This window comes from Vidua macroura, chromosome 3, assembly GCF_024509145.1.
Source record: "Vidua macroura isolate BioBank_ID:100142 chromosome 3, ASM2450914v1, whole genome shotgun sequence".
Taxonomy (NCBI): Eukaryota; Metazoa; Chordata; class Aves; order Passeriformes; family Viduidae; genus Vidua; species Vidua macroura.
This window is the reverse complement of record NC_071573.1, coordinates 54,793,548-54,814,622: the sequence shown is the minus strand read 5'-3', so window position 1 is coordinate 54,814,622 and position 21,075 is coordinate 54,793,548. Positions and strand designations below refer to the sequence as shown.

Genomic DNA, 21,075 nt, shown 5'->3' with positions numbered 1-21,075 from the left:
GGAGCAAAGCAGAAGCAGAGTGATCACAGCCCCGTGTATTTGTGCTCTACTGATGGTCAAACTACACTCCACTGAGTTGCATTGGGTTCAGTGAAAATGAAGAGAAAAAGGAACAAGGATGAGAGGTTCTTGCATGAGGATGAGACAAAGAGCCTGAAGTGGCAAATTAAGCTAAATTTACTGAGGTAAACCTTGTAACACTAATTTCTGCCTGTTACCCCAGTATAATGTTATATATCCAGTATTTTAAATAAGACTTAATTCATTAATTAATATTGTTCTCTGAGGGAAGTCACTTTATTCAGTTCCTTAAAAAGGTAGTCTTTATAACATTTATCAGTCTTTTTGATGTATACAGTTTTCTCCTCCTTTCTGCTTCTGATTCAAGAGGAAGAGATGGAAAGTTAACAGAGCACCTGTGTTTTTGAAGTTTAAGATGTGTCTGGGGCTTATTTACCATCTCATTGAATCGTGGTATTTGGTTACAGGGTGTTGTGGGAGAGAGAAGAAAGAGATGCAGTATGATGCATGCACAAGCCCTAAGCTAATGAAAAACTATGTTTTGTAGATCCTTATTCCCACGGTAACCTGCTGGGACAGACTTTTTAATCAAACCATAACTCTACAAAGGGTATTAATATGAAAAAAAAAAAAAAGAAAAAAGGCAAGTGCTGTAGATCAAGAGTTTTTGAACCTTGGGCATACAGGTGTATCAGTTCAATCCGTTGTTTAAGCCCTTTATCGTGCTCCATGCATAGGTGTCCTTGGGCTGTCAGAACAGCTCACTTGTTATCAACTTGGCAAATTTACTGTGGCATGACAATAATATGACAATAGTATGCTTTCAATGATCAGTGTGCAGTTGGTTGTTGGACCAACACTTCTCTCAGCTGCAGCCTCCAAATCAGATAGTATTGTAGGTGCAAAGTTACAAGCACTGTTAATGCCTTCTGGATGCCATGTGGGATGGGGTAGTCTGAGAAGCACATGTAGAAAGATGTCAATTAACAGTTGCGAAATAGGTGTGCTGTGACTCAGGGTGTGTCTGTAGTAGTAAACAGTAAGGTACATGCAGCCACATGAGGGTGTGTGGTCATGTTCAAAGCACTTCTCCTACATGAGGTGCCCTGCACAGACCTATTGAGAATTTCTGCACTGCAGTCTCGTGGGTGTGTCCAGGTGAGGCATGGTGTGAATTTTACCACATTACATGTTATGGTATTCTGAAGTTTTGTTTGTTCCTTTCTGCTTGAGCCACACCTTCACAATATCAGATTTTTGAATATATAGTCTCAAAGACAGATGGTCTATGTCTGACTGCATGTGCTGCAAGTTGCTGAACCATGATGGCCAGAGTAAATGGGTTAAATAACTCCCTTAATAAAGGGAGTAAGCAGTACTTTCTAATGCATATTGCTGCTGCTCTTGCTGAAATGTTTGGTCTCTTTCAGATCTACCAACCCGTACGTTCTATTAATAATGTCTAGTTCTTTCTCATATGCCTTTGCTCAAATTTATGTTTGTCTTTCCTGTGATTTGGTATTCCTTCCTTACTTAGTCTCATTTCTTTCTACATCAGCTTTGAAGTAGAGTAAGTAGGTAATGGGAGGAGAACTAGCAGCTACATGGTGTTTTCCCTATGGCTTTTTGCTGCTGAATTCAGCATGGCCAGAAGCACAGCCAGGAGAGCAGTCTGGGCTGGTGAGCAGGGTGGTCGCACAGTGTCCATTCAGGTTAAACATCAGGATGGCATCACTAGGCTTGCTGCATAGAGGGAGAAGGACAGTGATCCCCAAAAGAGCAAGTTCCAGAGAGCTTGAAATATTTTGGATCAGTACATGGTTTGCTTAATACAGCTTCCTCTCTGTTTTATCCTGCCAGTTTAGTCTGTCTTATCCCTGTAGAGGCAACTGTAGGCTACATTATCTAGAAAATGGTTGTAATCTGAAGAGATGCAAAAAAGGGAAGTTGTCTCATCTCACTGTTCTTTATACAAAAAACCCTTTAGGTTTAACAGAAGGAATTTAATGTTTGGGAGTGGTTAAGTTTGGTACTATGCATAGGAAGTAGTATGAATAAACTAAATTTTATTAGATTGCTGTTACACAAACACAACTTTTCTTTCGTCTTCATAGGGGCCATTTGTTGTGGTTTTCATTGATTTGGTTGTTTTAAAGGTTGATGGTTTATTGATGATAAATGACTGATGCTGTAGCTACAAGAGTTGTTAGCTGGGATTTTTTCTTTGCTACAGTCATGAAGAAACAAATGACTCCTAAGGGTTCGTAGATTTTTGTTTTTAAATTTTATTTCCAGAAATTCTACGTGCTAAGCATTCTGCTTCAGAGATAAACAGGGAAGTTCATATCTTCAGAGATGCTGTGTTATTGTTTTTCTGTTCTGGAGACTTACTGTTTATTTTCAATATTAAAAAGTATCCTTGTCAGACAGGCTGTGTGTCCTATGCTTTACAGTCCTTGTTAGACTTTGTCAATTTGCTTTGATGGCATATGGGTTTTTAGTATTTATCATTTCATACACAGGAGTCAGTGTTTATAAACCAATGAATTTTTGCTGTTAGGTTACTTGATGGAGCTGTAGGACTCAGAGCCCCTTCCTGGTGACTGCCAGGGAGCTGCAGATCCCACAGTGAGTGGCACTTGGCACAGGCAGGGAGGAGTGTGGCTGGTGGAGCCTTCATCTGCTGCCTCATCAGTTTTGAATTCCTAGATGCCATAAGTTGGTTTTGGTGTAAAGCCCTTGTCTGGACAAGCAAATAAGATCCCATTGTGGATCATTTCAGACACAGAAATGTGATTGTATCCATCCTAACAACTTCTTTTCATCCCATGTGTGACAGATACAGGCAAGTCATATTCTGTTCTTGGATTCCTGTATCCCTAGGTCAACAACTTTTATTTTAGGTAAGGTTGTCTTACAAACAAAGATCCTTTGCAGTAAAAAATTACTCTTTCTTTGAATGAACAGTCTTTTGCTTAGCAGTTAGGTAGTAAGCTGTGATTTGAATCTGGTTTTCCAAGTCAGCTTTTTCTGGATAACTTCTTGAAGACTGATCTAATTCCAGGATCTAATAGATTGAAAGGACATCAGGCAGGACAGTGGCACTGCACTGTTTGATTGCACATCTTCTTGGCTGCTTGAGTGAATATAGGGCTTTTGGGAAAAATATTTTTGCATCTTCAGGGACTTGTCTGTAAAACTTCTCAGAGAAACTACTTGATACTGATCAGTGTACTTGCAACACAATTCAGTAACCCAAATTACTTTGGGAAGCATGTGAGGTCCACAGAATGAAAGGAATATGTTTCCCCAGCAAGTGGTGCTTTGTCACTAAATTTAGTTCAAGACGCTAGTGTTTTTATCATATACTTAGAATTCCCTTCCTTTAAAATATTGCATGAATAGTTTATGACATAGAGGTTAAAGTTAAAAATCTGGTTAAAAATGCTGAAACATATAGTAAGTGGAATTAAATAAGATTTGTAGATAACATGAGTATCATAAGAAGTACCTCTGCCTAGCTGTTGTCAAAGTTTGTGTTTGTCTCACAAATGAAACAAGCCCTGTCAATAGAAATCAAGAGTTTTCCTCAGGGAGGTGTTTGTACTAGAAGTGGTCTTCTCTGCTTTTGCTGCTCCAGACCTTGATTTAACAAGATTCAGAGAATGAACCTTGTTTTCCCACAGAATTAATTTCAGTAAGGCATGTAAAAGGGATTTTGGCAGAAATGTAATGGCAGCCCTGCTGTCTCCTGTTAAACAATTTTTAAGGATGTGCATTAGGTACATTTTTTGTGCTTAGATGAGGGTCATTATGCAGCTGGCGTGGAAGGAAGATATCCATGTTGGGAGTAGCAGCCTTTGAAAATAAAAGAATTTTCCACGTGGTCCCAATCGTTGCTGTGCCCATGCGTTTTTCCGGTTGCGTAGGCGCTGGGAGGCTGTTAGCTCACTTGCTGCCTCCACAATGTGACCAGCAGGGCCTTTGGAAGACTTCTTGAAACATGCTATTATAGGCTGCTTTGTGATGAAAAGAGGTCTTACAAATATCTTGAAATTTAAACAGAGCTGTTGTGGGTTTTCCTTTTATGCGCATATGTGTGTTTGTCAGCCAAATCATTTGTTCAAAGTTAATCTCAATTACAGAGCATATTGTTCATAATCCCCCATGGCTCCAAAACAATAGCAGAGTGTATGTCTGTTTGAATATATATTTACATACTTACATGTGAAATATGTTTGCTTGTATATATAATTTTGCTTCTAAAGTGGTGATTCATGTTAAAGAGATGGATATTTCATGCAGGATCCTGTCTTTTGAGCAGCACCGTCCTAAGGAAATAGTGCAGGAAGGCCTGAATGGAATAAGCAGGCTTTGATCCTGCAGCCAGTCAGTTGATCCAGTTCCCTATGTGCAATGCTGGGATTCATCCCAGCACAATGGATGGCAGGGTAGTCCGGGGGGTTCAACTACTTGGAAACAGAAAGGTTTTGTGTGTCTTTAATTTTAATATCTATGTCTTCTATTTTAATATCTCTACTTTTCTTCTGCTCCTGAGCATAAAGGAACTGGTAGGCAAGAGTTGGAAAATTTAAATAAACCACAGGTTGTATGTGCTCTGCATAATCCCCACAAGAGAGCCCCAACTGCAATAACTTCTTACAGAACTTAGGCTGCAATTTAGTGGTGTAGGAACTCCATTAGCAAAGTGCCCCACATTTTCTCCGTCTGCTTATTTCAGAGAAGGTACTCATCCTTTTTCAGCTGTAAGTATTTAGCAAGGAATTCCCTTAAAATCTTGGTTGGTGTCTGCTGAGACACTGCTAAGCAAAGCTTGCAGCTGCACAAAGTACTTGTAGTGTAAATTTTTGCTCCACAGTGAATGCTGTAGTCCTGTCACACTTGATGTGTCAAATTGTGATGGTATTGCTGAGCTACTGTAGTCTCCCTGTTCCTTGAGTAAGTTAATGTTACTATATTATATATGGGTGTTTGTAGGGGTTTTCTTCCTGTGGTCTCTGTAGCTTTGGGTTTCCTGGCTCTGGATAAACAATTTCCTTCCTTCTACCCCTTGCTGCCCACGTTGCAGTAGTAAAATGGTGTGCTGTTTCAAGTGTCTCTTCTGTCACTCTGATAAGATCATGCCACCAGGAAGGCATAACGTTATAATCCCAAGCACAATGTGATCCTGTTCATTTCAGCTCTTGTTCTTGCCAGATGGACTAGAAAAAAGGTCGTGCATAGGTGGAAGGTGAGGCTAGAACTGAAGATAGTTGAAGATAAAACACTTTACTTAAAGAGATAAATCTTGCATGGGGACATTTCAGTTTGTAATCATGGTGTTATGTAGAAATGAACTTTGAAAGCTAATTAGGATGTCCGGAATAATACAGCATATAAAGCTAACATTGAGAATACAGAATTGTAATACAGATTTGTGATGGGAGGGAGGAAATATTTCGTCCTTCATTTGTTCTAAGATTTGATGTGAGATTTGAAAATATAGTAATAACATTACCACAGATAGGAATAATAAGATTGCTCTACAAGAAACAGGTCTGTAAGAAACACAAGACTACTGGTAATTCTAAGCTTGCTAGATTTTACTGGAAGAAATGAGTGCTTTCCAGAAAAAGCCTCTGAAAAGAGGCAAAATTTAAGGCATGCCTTAGGGTAGGGGGACTTCAGGCCCTTAAAAGAATCCCAGCAATTACCTAACCTGCCAACTTTCCAACAAGATAAATGGAAGCACTGTAGCTTGAAGGTGCCTTGGCTTGAATGAGATGCAGTAAGTAAGGTCTCTCTGTTCTTTACAGGCATCATAGATCTGATACTACTTATAAAAGAAGAATAGACTTGGTGCCCTGCTGACTAAATTGTCCTCTAGAGGAGTATTAGTTACAGAGCTTCTTTGTTAACTAGGCTGTATGCTTAAACTTCTGTGAATTTCTCCTATTAGCAGGCTTGCTAATAGCTGTACATGTAGATATGCTAAGTAAATGCAAGTGTATCCATGTAATTGACATATATAATGTGTACGTGTATACCGTTTTATACATAAACAAATGTTTGTGGTGTGGAATTTGCACAACTTCACTACTGTTCTTTAAAATGAGATAAAAGAAAGTCGACTTCTGCTCTTTCTGTGCAGGTGCTTCACATAAAGTCTTTCTTCTCCTTCTCTTTAATTACCCAATTAGCTTTTTTAGTGAAGAGAAGTGTTTCTAAAGCCTCTGTTTGCTGTAAGTTTCCCAGTTGCTTGCCTGCTCAGGCTTTCCACATTAGAAAACTAGGTAAGGCCTCGAAGTGTATGTTGACAGAAAAGAAAAACAAAATCAAAACACACAACTCACATCCCCCCCAAACAAATTTAAAAACCCAAACCACCCTGTACAGAACAGCTGATATTTCTTATTTTAGCCCACTTGAAGACAATGTAGGAAATTGTGTTGCACAGCCCAGACTTATAGATAGGTAACAGTCCTTTGTGACATCCTGAGATCAACCTCTTTCTTGGTTTTCTTCATGTGTCGGATGAGTGAACACTGTTATTGCATCCTGAGCAAATACACTATTTGTGAAGTTCCCCATTCCTGGGGGAAAATCCCACCTGGGGAGTGCAAGGCCCTGCGGGTGTGTTGTGCTTGCCAGGCACTCAGGCACTCAGCCTGCACTGCTTGAGGGTGGTGGCATGGCTTGACAATTTAAATAGGCTGGTGCCATGCAAGCTTTTCTCTTCCTTTTCCACCTTGGAGAAGGAGTTTCATCAGGTGGTTGAAGAAATTCCTGGAAAGCAGGCACTCGAGAAGATGCCTGAGACTCACCAATTGTTCTGCTCTTGTGGAAGGCTGGAGAAATCTCTGTGACCTGACGGGAAAAGTGAACTTCGGTCCCATCCTGAAGTTTTGCCTTAGCCTGTGAACAGCAGATAATTTCATCAAGGATAGTGCTAATTTCTTCATGGCTTTTCCATTATCCTGGCAAATTTGTTTTTTTCAAGTACTTTGGTTTGGCAATACAAATGAAAGCTTTACTCCACACACCCTTTTAAAATCTTTATTATTCTAAGCGTAAACCTGTATGCTTTCTATGTTTTATGTCAGTTGTGTGCCTATCTGTTTTTTAGACAGAATTTATATTCCTTTAGAATAGGCTCTATTCTGCAACATTCAGTTTTCAGAGGTTTATTATATGCTTTTCAGCAGCATTTGTTTTATCAGCACTTCCTGCAGCATTTGTTACACATGACGACAGCAGTGATTTGATTCCATTTAGAAGAATACCATATTATGTATGGAAAAACAGTAATTGCTTACCTGTTTGCCAAATACATTCTACTGTGAAAAATATCTAGTGTTAATCTGTGCAGTACCAAGCACTGTTATTTCTTGTTTACATTTTCTACAGTTGATAGTTCCAAAAAACCCCAATGAAAATAGTTTATTGCCCACTTCATAATTAAATTTCCATTTGTACAGATTTGGAAGCCTATTCTTGGGTGAATGCAGCATCTACATGTAGACTGAAGTTTTAGCCTTAATTTTTCTTTTCATCTGCCTAATGGCATTTGGGTACAATTTCATGCTTGTCAGAAAAAGCAAAATTTAACTTTGGTGAGAGTTGTTCTTGAAGTATTTGTGGGAACTCCTTGGAAATACGCAAGATGCCCTGCAGAGAGCTAGGTCAGGTGGTTTGTATTCACTGCCCTTACCCACAAGGAGGAATAACATGTGGCATTCTACGTGGCTTCTAGTGAGTGTTAGCAGTGCTTAAACTGTTAATCCTCCTCTTCCTGTGCCTTGGAAGGCAGGGCTCTAAGTACACCATGTGAGTTCCGTCTGTGTTCCATGCATTCTAAAAAACTTCATTTTTCGTTATGAAAATTAGGCAGCACTGAGTCTTCACTTCTGAGCTCTTTGCTCAGGCATAACCTAGTTCTTCTTGTGCTATTCATACAAGGGGTCCTGCTGTCTGTGCTGCAGCCACTTGCATGAGCCAAACAAAGTCAGGATCAGTCAAAGTAATGCACCCTGTCATCCCAGTTATTTCAAGTCTCAGGGGTCATTTAATGACCTGATCTATATGTGAGGTAGATCTGTGCCACTTTTTTGAGCTTTAATTTGCTAATAGAAATAGTAACATGCTCCTCATGACCTGCCAGTAGCTGCCAACATTTTTTCTGACAGTTGGGAAACATGTGCTTGCTTTGTCACAGCATTCTTGGTTTTTCATATCTGATCTTAAAATTATTTAAAACCCCTAATTACTCCCACAGATTCAAAGACCAGTATAACTCCTGTGTTACAGCTTGAGGGAATATGTCCAGCAGTTCATAGTTAGAATTCAAATGTGCTGTGACCTACAGAGGAAATTTCTCATTGAAAATGCAGCAGTTATGAGCTGAAATGGAGTAACTGTTTAGCAGTGTATTCAGATGAAATTGAAGAGAAGCTGTGAGCTATACATTGGTATTTGGTGAGAGTGGAGAAGCAACAGTCCTTGTTCCTTGGTGGCCAGTGGATCCAGTGCTGCTGCTGAGGGCAGGGCCTCTTCTCATCTCCTTGTTGCAAGGTGAAGGAGCTGCAAGGGAGTGTTATAGGGCTGCATATATTACACTCTTCTTCTCTCACTGTACTGCTTTAGAGTGGAGTGTATAGGCTGTGACTGTAATGGTAGCAAACCCCAAAATTAAATACTGTGTGAAAGTGAAACTGATGTATCATTTTCATTAGTTTTGGTATGCTCAGGCAGAATTTGTGGGATTAATTTTGAAAGCTTAATCCAGATGGAAAAGGTTAAATTCAATACTGAATGAATTTGGTTCCAATTCATTTGTTGCCCTTGCTTGCTCTTTTTCTCAAAAGAATTAGAGATTAAGCAGAGAATTGTGCATACTATCCTTGTTTTCTGCCATCATGTAACTACATGTTAAATGTTAAAGACAACCTCTCAGTTATCTGATGCAATAAGTAAACAAATGGATCTATTGCCATGCCAGCTCTTGAGTCCTGTGGCCTGAGTATTCATGCAAGCACTTATGTTCATTTTTCCTTTTTCCTCAGGATTTATCTGGATCCATTGACGACTTGCCGACTGGAACTGAAGCAACCCTCAGCTCAGCTGTTAGCGCGTCAGGCTCCACGAGCAGCCAAGGGGAGCAGAGCAACCCTGCACAGTCTCCGTTTTCCCCTCATGCTTCTCCACATCTCTCTGGCATCCCTGGGGGCCCATCACCTTCCCCTGTAGGCTCACCCGTTGGAAGCAACCAGTCGAGATCTGGTCCCATTTCTCCAGCGAGTATTCCAGGTAAGTTTGTTCTAACAAACAAAATTAAACTAATTGGTAGGTTTATTAAATACATAAATAAGTACTCCCATATTCTGAACTAATTTATTTTCTGAGAATCCTGCATTTTCAGGGCATTTCTGAAAAAAATGTACACTTAGAGCAGGAATAAATTCAATCTAAACTTCAGCTGCCAAGCCTTCAGAATGCTCAAAATTCTGAACTTGACTCCACATAGGTGTTTGATAAATGTCTTTATCACCAACCAATGTGAATACTTAATTGTAGTTTTTGTATTTGGTTTGTGTGTCATTTTTCACATGCTTCTCTCGATTATTTACAGTCCTTTTTTTGTTCTAACTGTTTATTTTTGTTGGGTTTGGCTCTTGAGCTTGAATGGTGGTTACAGACCTGCAGGATGAGGCAGAGATTTTCCAACTCTGTATTGTGGCAATGTAATTTTGGACATGAATACAGAATACTGTATGAGATATTTCTTAATATTTGCAAATATTAACAAGTTACTACAGATTCAGAATATGACACACCGTTATGTGTATTCAGAAATTTGTGGAAATCTGTTAAGATACCCAGAAGAAAAAAATGGCATACATTAATTTCAGTTCTTACCTTATCCCCACCCATCTGGCATGTTACTTACTCCAGAGGGTCAGGCAGCAATTTGTATTTAGTATCTCAGGTGAGTTTATTCTCTTTCTGATGCTCAAGTTTTTTTATTATCTTCTGACATTTTGAATACTAGGGGAATTCCTAGGAGTAGGAGAGTGCTGACATTACCCTAGGGATAACATCAGTTGCTGACAAAACCACAAAATAATAAACAGACCTCAGTTAAAAGAAACAAAAGCAGAAGTGCCTTTTTGTTAGGTGATTTGAGTGTTGCTGTAAACCAAATGCTGGTTAAAATTCAGAGAGTAGAATGTGTTTTGGTATTTGATACAAAGGTATCTGTGTAGAATGTTCCTGCCCGTTTGTCTGCAGAGGTTAAAATAGATAAGCAGAGGGAAGTAAGCTCAGTGCACACAGGAATGTTTAGTACTAAATGTGGCCTGAGCATGTTGAGCCCTGATGCTGTGTGCATGCCCTGCAGTTATTTATTCCCTCTCCAGCCACTCTGACTGGCAACACACGCTCAGGTGGATCAGGAATAGTGGGGACAGAGGATTTGCATTGTATGCGGTGTAGTAGCTTTGTATTTCCAAGGTAGTTCCCAGTATTTGGTGTAGAAATCCATCTCTGTTGTTGAGTGAAGCCAGATAGTCCACCTGGCTGGAAAGGTAACATTTTGCCACAGTCAGATTCAGGTGAGTAAATGGATTGGCATTTTAGCAGCCTGATTGCTGAATAGGGAAAAGATGTTGTGATGCTGAAAATAGGTTTATTGTAGGCATGATATGTAAGGATGAGCGTAAGTGTGTAGGGGGAGAGTAATAACTTTTATGAAACCACCTGACCCTATGGGGTAAAAATAGAAGGGATATGGACTCAGAGGTCAGGGTCAGAGTCACTTCATCGTTTCATATGAGCCCCAAAAGCTCATTTTATAACTCACCTAGTGAAAAGCATTGTCTCTACATACAAACTGTGCCACCATTTTGCACGGTGGTTTTCTGGTCTGCTGCAGCAACACAAAAGCAATTCTTTCTCGGGAACGATTTTTATGAATGGTGCTAAATCAAAATCACCCTGCACTGTTTCCCTGTCATAGACAAGCTTCTGGTCTCTGCAGCTCTTGCTAAAGGTGAACTCCCCGGCGTGAGCTAAGGCAGCGCTCTCCAGAGGGCAGCCAGGCAGCTGCAGTAGCATCACTGCTGCTGCTGCTGCTGCTGCTGCTGCTGTTTCTCGAGCTACAAAAAGCAGGAGCAAGGCTGCTATTTAAAGCCTTGTGATAGAGGGATGCTGCTGGGTGCTGGGGCTTTCAAGCCGTATGAATTAGACTGTGCTTTCACCTAAGTATGTTCGCACCATTGTTCTTCATTACAAGGACTTTGGTAGCTTTTATCATCAGCTGCATTCATGAGACCCTAAGAAAAAGTAACACAGAGCTTGTTTGCATTTCTGTGGCTGTTTGCAGCAGTCAGGTTGTAGACGTTTTTAAACACAAATTGTGTAGTACAGCACCTTGCCTTTAGTAATTTTGTTCTCTGCTATTTTCTTCTCCGTTCTCACCCTACCCTTGTTTGTTCTGACCTCATTCCTCTCCTATTACCTCCTGCGATGTTGTGCCACAGTTTCTCAATGTGACATAGATTGGCTCTTTCAATCATTCTCTCTCCAGCAAGTCATTGTAAAATGAGCAGCTGTTGTGTTGCTGATAGCTATGGCTAGGGAAAGCCAAAATGTTGCAGGGGGTTCTTGGTGGGAAGACTGTTAAAATAAAGGTGTTGCTTTCCCAGGGTTTACTGGAAGAGAAGCATCCTTTTCCCAATGGCTCCTTCCTTACAACAAAATTGAAAACTAATTTAACATCAAAAGGGCAAACAAACAAACAGCCAAAATTAAACCTCCCAAATGGCTGATGCTCTTCCACTGCCTGTTTAAGCTGTCTCCGCACCCCTCTGCAATCCTGCCACCCTGCATTGCTTTCTGCTACACGCCACGAATTTCACAGGAACAGCCTGGCACAGGCAGCACTGACATTGGCATGTCCCTAGCTCAGTGGGCATTTCCTTCCTGTGCTCTCTGAAATACTGGATGGATATTTTGTGTGGTAAGTGGCACATGCATATACAGCCTTTGTTTCCATTCACATTGCCAGAATAGACCAGGGAGATTAACTCCTGAGAGCAGAAAACACAACTTGAATGGATTTTGTTCAAAAAGGTAGTTTTCTCTCAAAATCAAAAGACTTCTTGTTCAGATGTATGTTCATTAAAGGGCTGAAATCCTATGATTTCTACTGATTCAAAATGACATTAAGATTTCCTATTAAGTAGATCATTATTCTGTTTTGCCAGAAATCCTGATCTCTTTATTTTGTAGCCGTCTTTATATTTAGGGTACATATTCTTCCAGAAACGAGATGTGATGCCCTGCACTGCTTTGGGTCTTGAACTGTGCCTTATTCAACCCTACACCATTAGTGGAAGCTGATGCAGCATATATTAAAATGCACTGCTGTTGCAGAAGATTTAGTGGCTGTTAATTTCACTTTTCTCTTTTTTTTTTCCCTTTCCCTCCTGCTCTAACAATTCCAGTTTACTAACAAAGCAAAAATGTAAATAAGCCAAGCTCCCCTTTCTCCCCCCCAACCCCAATTTTGATCTCACTGGCCAAAGGCTTTTGTCAGCTCTTTCTCCCTTGTGGTGTAAGCAGCAAAAGTTTTTTAATATTAAGAGTTCTGAGAAAGATTGCTGATAGGCCAGGAATCCCTTAACCCATGATGGACAAGCAGATTTTGTACAAGTTAATAGATTCTATTATTTTTAAACCCCTACAGCGATTTTTATCTACATAGAAGAGAAGGCCATGCTATGCTAATAATGAGTAGCAAATGCTGCCTTTAGAAATATGTGGGGTTTTTTTTCACATGGATCAGTATTTTGACTTCACTTGTATAGATCAGTATTTTGACTTGTGCTTTTAAGATATACCATGCACTTTCTGAAGAAACAAGTTTATTTTCACTCTGTTAAGCATCAGCTACATTGTTGTTTTTATTAGTTGTTGTCTTCTTTCACTGAGGAACTTGGGTACCAATGAAGTTACAATTTCTGGAAAAAAATCCATTTGTGGATACTCTGTTTTAGGATGTTATTGCTGGGCTTCTTAATTTTTGCTAACTAGTCAGCATCTTCTTCTCATTAAAAATACCCCAAATTTTAATCGTGATAATTATGTGAACCAATGGATGTAATCCATTCAGTGTTAAACTCTACTCTGCAAACCTGGAGGTCTTTCACACCTGTATTGATTAGCTAGCTGGCTTGAATTCCAAGATCCATGAGAATTACAGCATTACAGCCAGCACTCCAGGCAAAAAAGAGGAGCAAGATGGAAATGGGATACCAAGATGGAACAGTAACAGGAAATCTTGTCTTGGTGTGCATGTTTAGTCAATGTGTATGGCTAAAATGCTGCAAGAAGAAAAACATGAGCCGTAGTCTATCATAGTCTAAAGGGACATTGTGCTGCAAGAATCTGAAAAGGAGTGATGCTTTCTTTCATGCCTTATGAAAGAGAAGCCTACCAGTTGAACCAATTTCCAGAAGATACTACAGCAAAACAATAGTTTTACTGTAGATCTTGTTTTAAAAAATAATTTGGAAAAATGTTTTCCTTGGGATTGAGCTATTCTACATACTTACCCTGTGAATCACCACTATTTGTATATTATATGGCATGGACCTCTTTTAAATATATTTGAGGGAGAGAAGACTACCATATGAAAGTGATAAGCACCGTCTTTGTGGGTGACATGGACAGTGGGATCGAGTGCACCCCCAGCGAGTTTGCCAGTGACACAAAGCCGTGCAGTGCAGTTGTCACACAGAGGGAAGGGCATCCAGAGGGACCTGGGCAGACTTCAGAGGTGGGACTGTGTGAGCCTCATGGAGGTCAACAAGGCCAAGTGCAAGGTCCGGCACTTGGGTCAGGGCAATCCCAACAGATGCAGACTGGGCAGAGAATGGATTGAGAACAGCCCTGAGGAGAAGGACTCGGGGCTGTTGGTGGAGAAGCTCAGCAAGACCCAGCAATGTGCACCTGCAGCCCAGCAAGCCAACCTTTTGCATCAAAACCAGTGTGGCCGGCAGGGTGAGGGAGGGGATTCTGCCCCTCTCTGGTGAGACCCCCCCTGAAGTTCTGCATCCAGCTCTGGGGTCCCCAACACAAGCAGAACCTAAGTTGGAGCAGGTCTGGGGAAGCGCCCCAAAGGTGATGAGAGAGCTGGAGCACCTCTTCTAGAAGACAGCTTGAGAAAACTGAGGTTTTTCAGCCTGAAGAAGAGATGCCTCTGGGGAGACCTTATGGCAGGCAGCCTTCCAGCACTTACAGGTGGCTTACAGGAAGGCTGGAGAGGAACTGTTTAAAAGGACATGAGTAATAGGTCAAGGGGGAATAGCTTTAAACTGAAAGGAGGTTTAAATTAGATATTGGGAAGAAGTTAGTCACTGTAAGAGTAGTGAGGCACTGGAACAGGTTGCCCAGAGAATCTGTCAATGCCCCATCCCTAGAAGTGTTCCAGGCCAGGTTGGATGAGGCTTTGCGCAACCTGGTCTAGTGGAAGGTGTCCCTGCCTATGACAGGGGGAGGAGGGTTGGAACCAGACAAACTTTAAGATCCCTTCCAACCCAAACAAATGTATGAATCTATTAATTTGTAATACTATGCTTTTTGTTGAAGTTTAAAATACCCTAAAGTAATTGCAAAACAAGAGGAGATTATATACTTGTAAAATGGATATGATCCCCTGTCTAGAAAGATTGTTTTAACACATCTATCAATGTTTCTCCCTTGGCTTCTCCGGAGGCAAAAATCTTGCAACAGCTTGTTGCAAGGAAGATGCATGCTGTTCATTGGCATCCAGACCAGAAAAAAGCCAAAACACAAAATGCCATTGACGTAGCTATGTTCTTAATCACTTCTAGTGCACAAAACATCTAATCAGCAGTTTTGCAAATCTAGAATGCTTATAAATTAAATATGTGAATGTTTCACATAGTAGTAGTTTAAAATCCTTTCTTTTGAATGGTTTGTACAACATTTAGAGCATTTCTGTCTTTTCAAAGGATGAAAAAATAAGCAAATTGTAAAGCACTCTAGCTCAAGGCATTGCTTCTAGCACAGGGAGCATCTAGCTTGTGATACCTATTAGAATTCAGCCCAGGTCAGAACTGATGAATAATCTGTTGTCTCAAGGCTTCATGAAATAACTAAATAGTCTCATCAGGTTTTGTGAGGAAAGCCTGTGCTACAAAAGGTACTATAAAAACTCCTGTCATACTTGCAATGTTGCCAGAGATCAGGGAGGTGTCCTTCTCTGCAGAGGTGGTCTTTCCAAAACAGGTGCAGGAGATGAAAAGAGACAGAGACACGCTGTTCAAGTTCCTCTGTTCAGTTTTCATGATGACAGAGGGTTTCATTTTCCACAGGCATCAACCTGCTGGTTTTTATTGGCCCAGAGTTAAGTATCAGATAGAAAAACAGTAAATCACCAAAAAAAGGCATGCCCTGGGTGGTTATTTTTTATGGGTAGTTTATGGGGTTTAGTTTTAAGTGGTTTCACTTGCTTAAGATCTGGTAATATCTTTAATACCTTTATATTTCACAGTCACACATTGCAGTTTTAGTGTTTAATTGCTGTCTTAAGCCAGTGCCAAACATTTCTCCCCTATAGACTGAAAACCTTGAAGGATCCACCACTGAGAGTTGTCCAGCACCCTTCCACAGATGGCCAGATCAGTGGTATTCACATCCCCATAGCTGTACTCTGCCCCATATCTGGTTTGTCCTCTTTGCTGGTTCCTGCCAGGCCTGTTTCCACCATCCTGGCAATGGCTGAGCAGCCCGCATGGCAGGGCATCTGCTGCTGTGAACACGGTGGCAGCACACATACACAGGCCACTTCTTGTAGCTCTGTGAGTCACTGGTAGCACCCTGCTGGTACAAATCCATCTAGAGTATGAAGGCTGTTGAAATCCAATTAACATATTTGCATAATTATGCATGTGCTGTGCTTCATGTAACAAAATTCAAATATACTTAACCACAGCGGCCAAGATTTGACAGGTATGATTGTTATTAGTTTTAGCTGCATGTTCTAAGGCCATCCTTGGACAGTTATTGTTTACATTTGATCATTAACCTATTTATTTCTTTATAACTTTTTGTCTCAACCCACTCATGTTTTTGTCAAGAAATTTAAAGTGGTGTGTGTTTGATTTTGTATGTTTGGGAGTTTTAATTCTGTCATTATTTGGCTACACAAATATGGATTGTCTCTCTTTATTGGTGTTGGCAAATAGGGCATTAATTTGCGTTCTATCATCAATTAAAAGATTGTCTCTCACTCTCTTGTCCCTTGCAATACTAAGCAGTGATTAATGAGCAAATGGGAAAAGTCTCTCACATCTCCATCAGTGTGTTTTTGTTGTTGTTGTTGACAGGTGGTTGTTATACCTAGATAAAATAGAGCATAAATGTCATAAGGTATTTGGTTTCTGTGATGGGATAGGCTGCTGCAGTTTTCACTTTTTCAGTGGACTATGTATCACTGCCGTGAGAGATATTTAAAGTGGCCTTCATGCTTCATAGTTAGTGTCAGACTTGACTAGACAGATACGTGGTGTGTCCCTCCTTAGAAGAAGGAGTCTGAACAATTGCAAATATGGCTTGAATTAATTCTGTGCCTCAAAAGAAGAACATTTTCACTACCTCCAGATAATAATTTTTTTAAAAATTAATGAAAAGAGAGATATCCTTTCTCCTCCTTAGAGACAAAATTCATGCAGCTTCAACTGCGACTTGAAAGATTTGAACAGCCCTTTGACAGCATCGCTCTGTGGGTAGATACGGAAGTCAAATTGCAAAGTGAGTTTTTAGAAAGCAAACACAAAAGAACAATTCACTCCATCGGCAAGCTTTTCTGTTTTTTCCCCATCTTCAGATAACAGTGGACCCAAATTATTGTGATGTGTTGATTGATTACAGCCGTTAAGTTTCTTAGTAATCAGTTTCATCACTTATTCTCAGTTCACGCTTGCACCTTTGATTTCTCTTCCACAACAGGGTGATGCGGGTTGTCGTTGACTAATGAAGAACAGAATTGGTTTCGGCGTGAGACAAACGGAATGCCGACACCAATCCCAAAATGCATTAATCTTTAATAATCCACATCTGCATGTTTATAAATGATATAACCAGGAGTTGCTAATGTTAATACTCCCCCTTCCAAACAGAAGCTGACATAGTAGTTGGTGTTTGCAAACTGCATGAGAGGCACGTGGCTGCACGTGGTGTGTGTGACCTTGCGGAGGAGGGAGCTCGCCAGATGAAAGTTCTCGGTTGATTAAAAATACATGAAGAATTGCTTTGCTTCCGCACTGGTCTTTGGAGCTTATCGTTGTCGGGCAAGATGAAATGTGGCATGATAGATCTTGTCTTCTAGGGAGATCAGACCCACCAAATGGGTTTTGGAAACAGGTTTGCCTCAACGTGCTTTTATCCTTTATGCATTCAACTTGCCCTTTTCTCCCTCATCCCTGAGAATTGCTGAGACCAGGGCTGTGTAATATGCCATATAACACAGTAAGAAAAACTAGATTAGCTGAGGGTTTGTTCCTTTTGAGGGTAGTATTAGTGAGAGCACATACATTTTGCTACTAAAATGCTCTTTAATCAGAGACAGTGATCTAGTATGAAGAGCAGCAGGTAGGACTGGCTGAATAGTTCGTTGCCACATAGCACTGCTCCAATTTCCCTGCTTGCTGGACTTGAGAGAACTGGGAGGAACAGGGAGAACTCAAACTCCATTGCTGATGGTCATCCAAGTTAATGCTGCCTGATTCTGAGAAATTCTTGAACTTACCTCGATCAAGGGAAAAGAAATACGGATAAGAAACAGCAATTTCACATCACATTCACCCTTTCTTTTGTATCTTGCATTTTTTCACACTATATCATAAATGCATTTTTTCACAGATATCATAAATGAAAATTGATATGTGGCTTGGTTAAAATTCGGCAATGTTGAAGTTGGAAGTTAAGGTTTTTATAAGGTAGCAAATTTTAGAAATGTATGTTTGCTACATCTATTGTGCTTCTTAGGCTCTTGAATGCAGGTGGCACAATAAGGAGCAGCTCAGAGAAAAAAAATCTCCTCCTAGTTATACAGTCTAGAGAATGAGCACTGATAATGAAAAATTCTTCCTTTTGGAACTTGGTTTAAATCCTTAAATAGAATTCTGAGGTTTTAAGTTTCATGTGTGTGGCAGGATAGGTTTCATTCCTGGAAGGAAGAAATGAGCCAAAAATAAGAAAGAAATACTACCCTCTCCTTTGTTAGGAGCTTTTAGATATTTAGCACTTGCATCAATTGCAGTTTTATATTCTGTTTAATTTACATTTTATAGAAAAATGGAGAATGGTTTTCCTCTAGCTGAAGTATATGCTTTTTGCATTACACATAATTACTACAAACATGTAATGATGTGTCCTAAGTAATTATAGATTACTAAATCCATGCAACCCTTAACAATCTTCTACTTCAGTCCAAATGCAAGCAAAACTACCATTTTTATGGAAGGACTAAAAGGACAGAGTGAAAAACCACAGTATGCCTATTGGGTCTGGATCATTCCCTAAAGAACATAGGCATGTTTTTCAAAAATTTAAAAAAATACAAATTTCAAAATCTAAAAGCAATTCAGAGGCCCTGTAGAGGTGTGAGAAAAACTGCTGGCAAGCTGTGGCCACAGCCACTCCCAACCCCTCTCATCCCAATTCACGCCATCGCTTTGGAGGGCTGCAGCGACAGAGTGCAAAACATGTGGAGGGGTGGTTAAACGAGACTTTAGAGGGGAAAAAAAAGAAATTAAATCAGTGGCTGAGCTTTGAAGAGGTCTGTCTAGTGCAGAGCAGCAAGCGAGTGGGGAAGAAAGAAGCAAGCACCTCATCTAATCTTTCTTCTGGGGACCCAGGTGGACAAATTGGCAACCCTGTTCACAGCCTCCCCCCCAACCCCCTTTGTAGCGTAAGAACTGCTAATCGGATCCATGCTGCTGCAACTGTGGTTAGTTATTAACAGAATAAAAGCAGATTTCTTCAAAAGAATGGGTTGGGGAAAACGGCTCTACAAAATTGCAAGGTTGTTAGAATCTTAAATGCACAGCAGTCGGTTTTTCCCTATTCTGAATTAGGCGATGAATACGGCCTTTCATCTGTCACTGTGCCCATTTCTTCAGAAGGCAGCCAAACATTAGGCTTCTCAAACAAAAAAAAAAAAAATGGTTTTTGAAAGAGGAAAAATATTGGGGAACAGGAAGAATAGGAAAACGAGAAGGAGAAATAAGGTTTTGTTTTTATTAATTTGGCCTGGTGAGAGAAATATGAGCTTGCCTGGTCTATTCAGTTCCTGCATGCCAGCCACTGTGAGCCACCGTTTCTGAATGTGGGGATTAGAAAAGATTTAACTGGTTGCTATCCTGGGCTGCACCATTCTGGACTGGCCTCCAGCAGAAATATCCTTGGCTGGAAACTCTCCTGAGCTTAATGGAAATAATGCATTAAATGGATGCAGAGTTAGGCAGAGGTGAAAGCAGAAAGAATTTGATTCCCCCAAATGAAATTTCTCATAACTGCAAGTGAAATTACAGGTTTGGGGTAGGTGTTACTGAGGATAGAGAAGCAGTGATTCCTAGATTTAGACTGATTTATGCCTTCGCTTATACAAGTAATTCAGTGATGCATCCTTAATTTTGAGGAGCTCTACTGCCTTCCTGGTTTGCAGCAGAATTTTGGAATTTGTTGCAAAGGAATAGTTCTCAGGTCAACAGGTGCTTGCTGTGACCTACTGGAAAGCCACTCATTATTTGGGTGAGTCGCATGCTTCTGAAGATTCCAACTGACAGCTTGCTTTGGGCTTATTTCCAAAATCTCAGGAGAAAGTGCTTCACTTTGGTCTAAACACAGAGGTGACTTCTGGATGGGGCATGGATGAAACAGACCTGCTTGGCAGTGTCTGTTGCTGCTCTCCCTTCCCCTCCAGAGCAAAAAGAGCTTTGGCCTTGGAGAGCAATATATTTTCTTTCCTGCCCCGTGCCACCAAGACTGTTGTCAGCTCAGGCAGTACTAACAATTATTTCACTTCATACTCCTGAGTATTTGTTGCACTCTTTATACCTTACCAAGAGGTTCCACAATCTGGGAATAAATCTTGGATGTCTAATTTGACAGACCCCAGTTTCAGCTACTTAATTCTTTTTTTTTTTTAAGTCCATAATATAATGAATTATTCTGTAGTAAGGGTGACATTTGGATGGTGTTCCATAAGTAATACCTTGGGACTACACGCTGAGTAATGAGGATGAAACAAAATATTGAGTAGTTACCTCATCCCAGCAGTGTCAACTTTGCTTTGAATTAAATGTTATATCATGTCAAACAAGTAGCTTCTACTCATGAAATTAAGATGTTTATGCTTTTGCATTTTGTGCGGAGGAAAGTCAGAGCTAGGGTTCTCTAGGCCCCTTTGTTCATTGTTGCATTTTCAATGGAGATTTGAGAGCAATTTAGCACTTAAGTTACAGTGATTTCTTTGAAACTCACCTACAACCCCATTCTTGATATGGTGAATGTGACATAGATAGGAAAAAGAAGGTGAGAGTGTAACTTTCAAGTGTTGGTAGTCTGAGAATTTTACACTTTCATGAAAAGCAAAGTGGGGATTTTTGCTTTTTGTTGATTTTACATGGATTGTGATACTCACATATGTTAGGGAATCTTGTGTCTTTGAAGCATGATACACTTGTTTTAAGAGGTAATACGGAAAATCAAGGTTAGGCCTGACAACAGTCTTGATAACACTTTGTGATGCAGAGCATCCATAAATCTGGCATAAGTTGATAAGCTCCTTGTTCAGAAGCCTGTACAGAAGCTTTTTGTTGCTGCAATGGAACAAATCAGCTTCTTGCAGTCCTGCCTTCAGTGAGCCTCTCAGCCAGCCACCAAAAGCATGGTGGAAATTGTCTTGGTAAGCAGGCTGCAGTGGATTACCATCATTGTAAGGGGTTATTAGCTGCAGTGTGGTGC

At 40.4% G+C, this 21,075-nt stretch overlaps 1 protein-coding gene across 3 annotated transcripts in view; it reads left to right on the top strand.

Moving 5' to 3' along the window:
* ARID1B (AT-rich interaction domain 1B) overlaps nucleotides 1-21,075 on the top strand; it is a 325,304-nt gene that overhangs the window by 217,448 nt on the left and 86,781 nt on the right. For all 3 annotated transcript variants that reach the window (XM_053972619.1, XM_053972618.1, XM_053972621.1), the window contains exon 5: nucleotides 9,084-9,327. In XM_053972619.1, coding sequence (XP_053828594.1) covers nucleotides 9,084-9,327 — 244 coding nt within the window. The remainder of the gene's footprint in view (nucleotides 1-9,083; nucleotides 9,328-21,075) is intronic.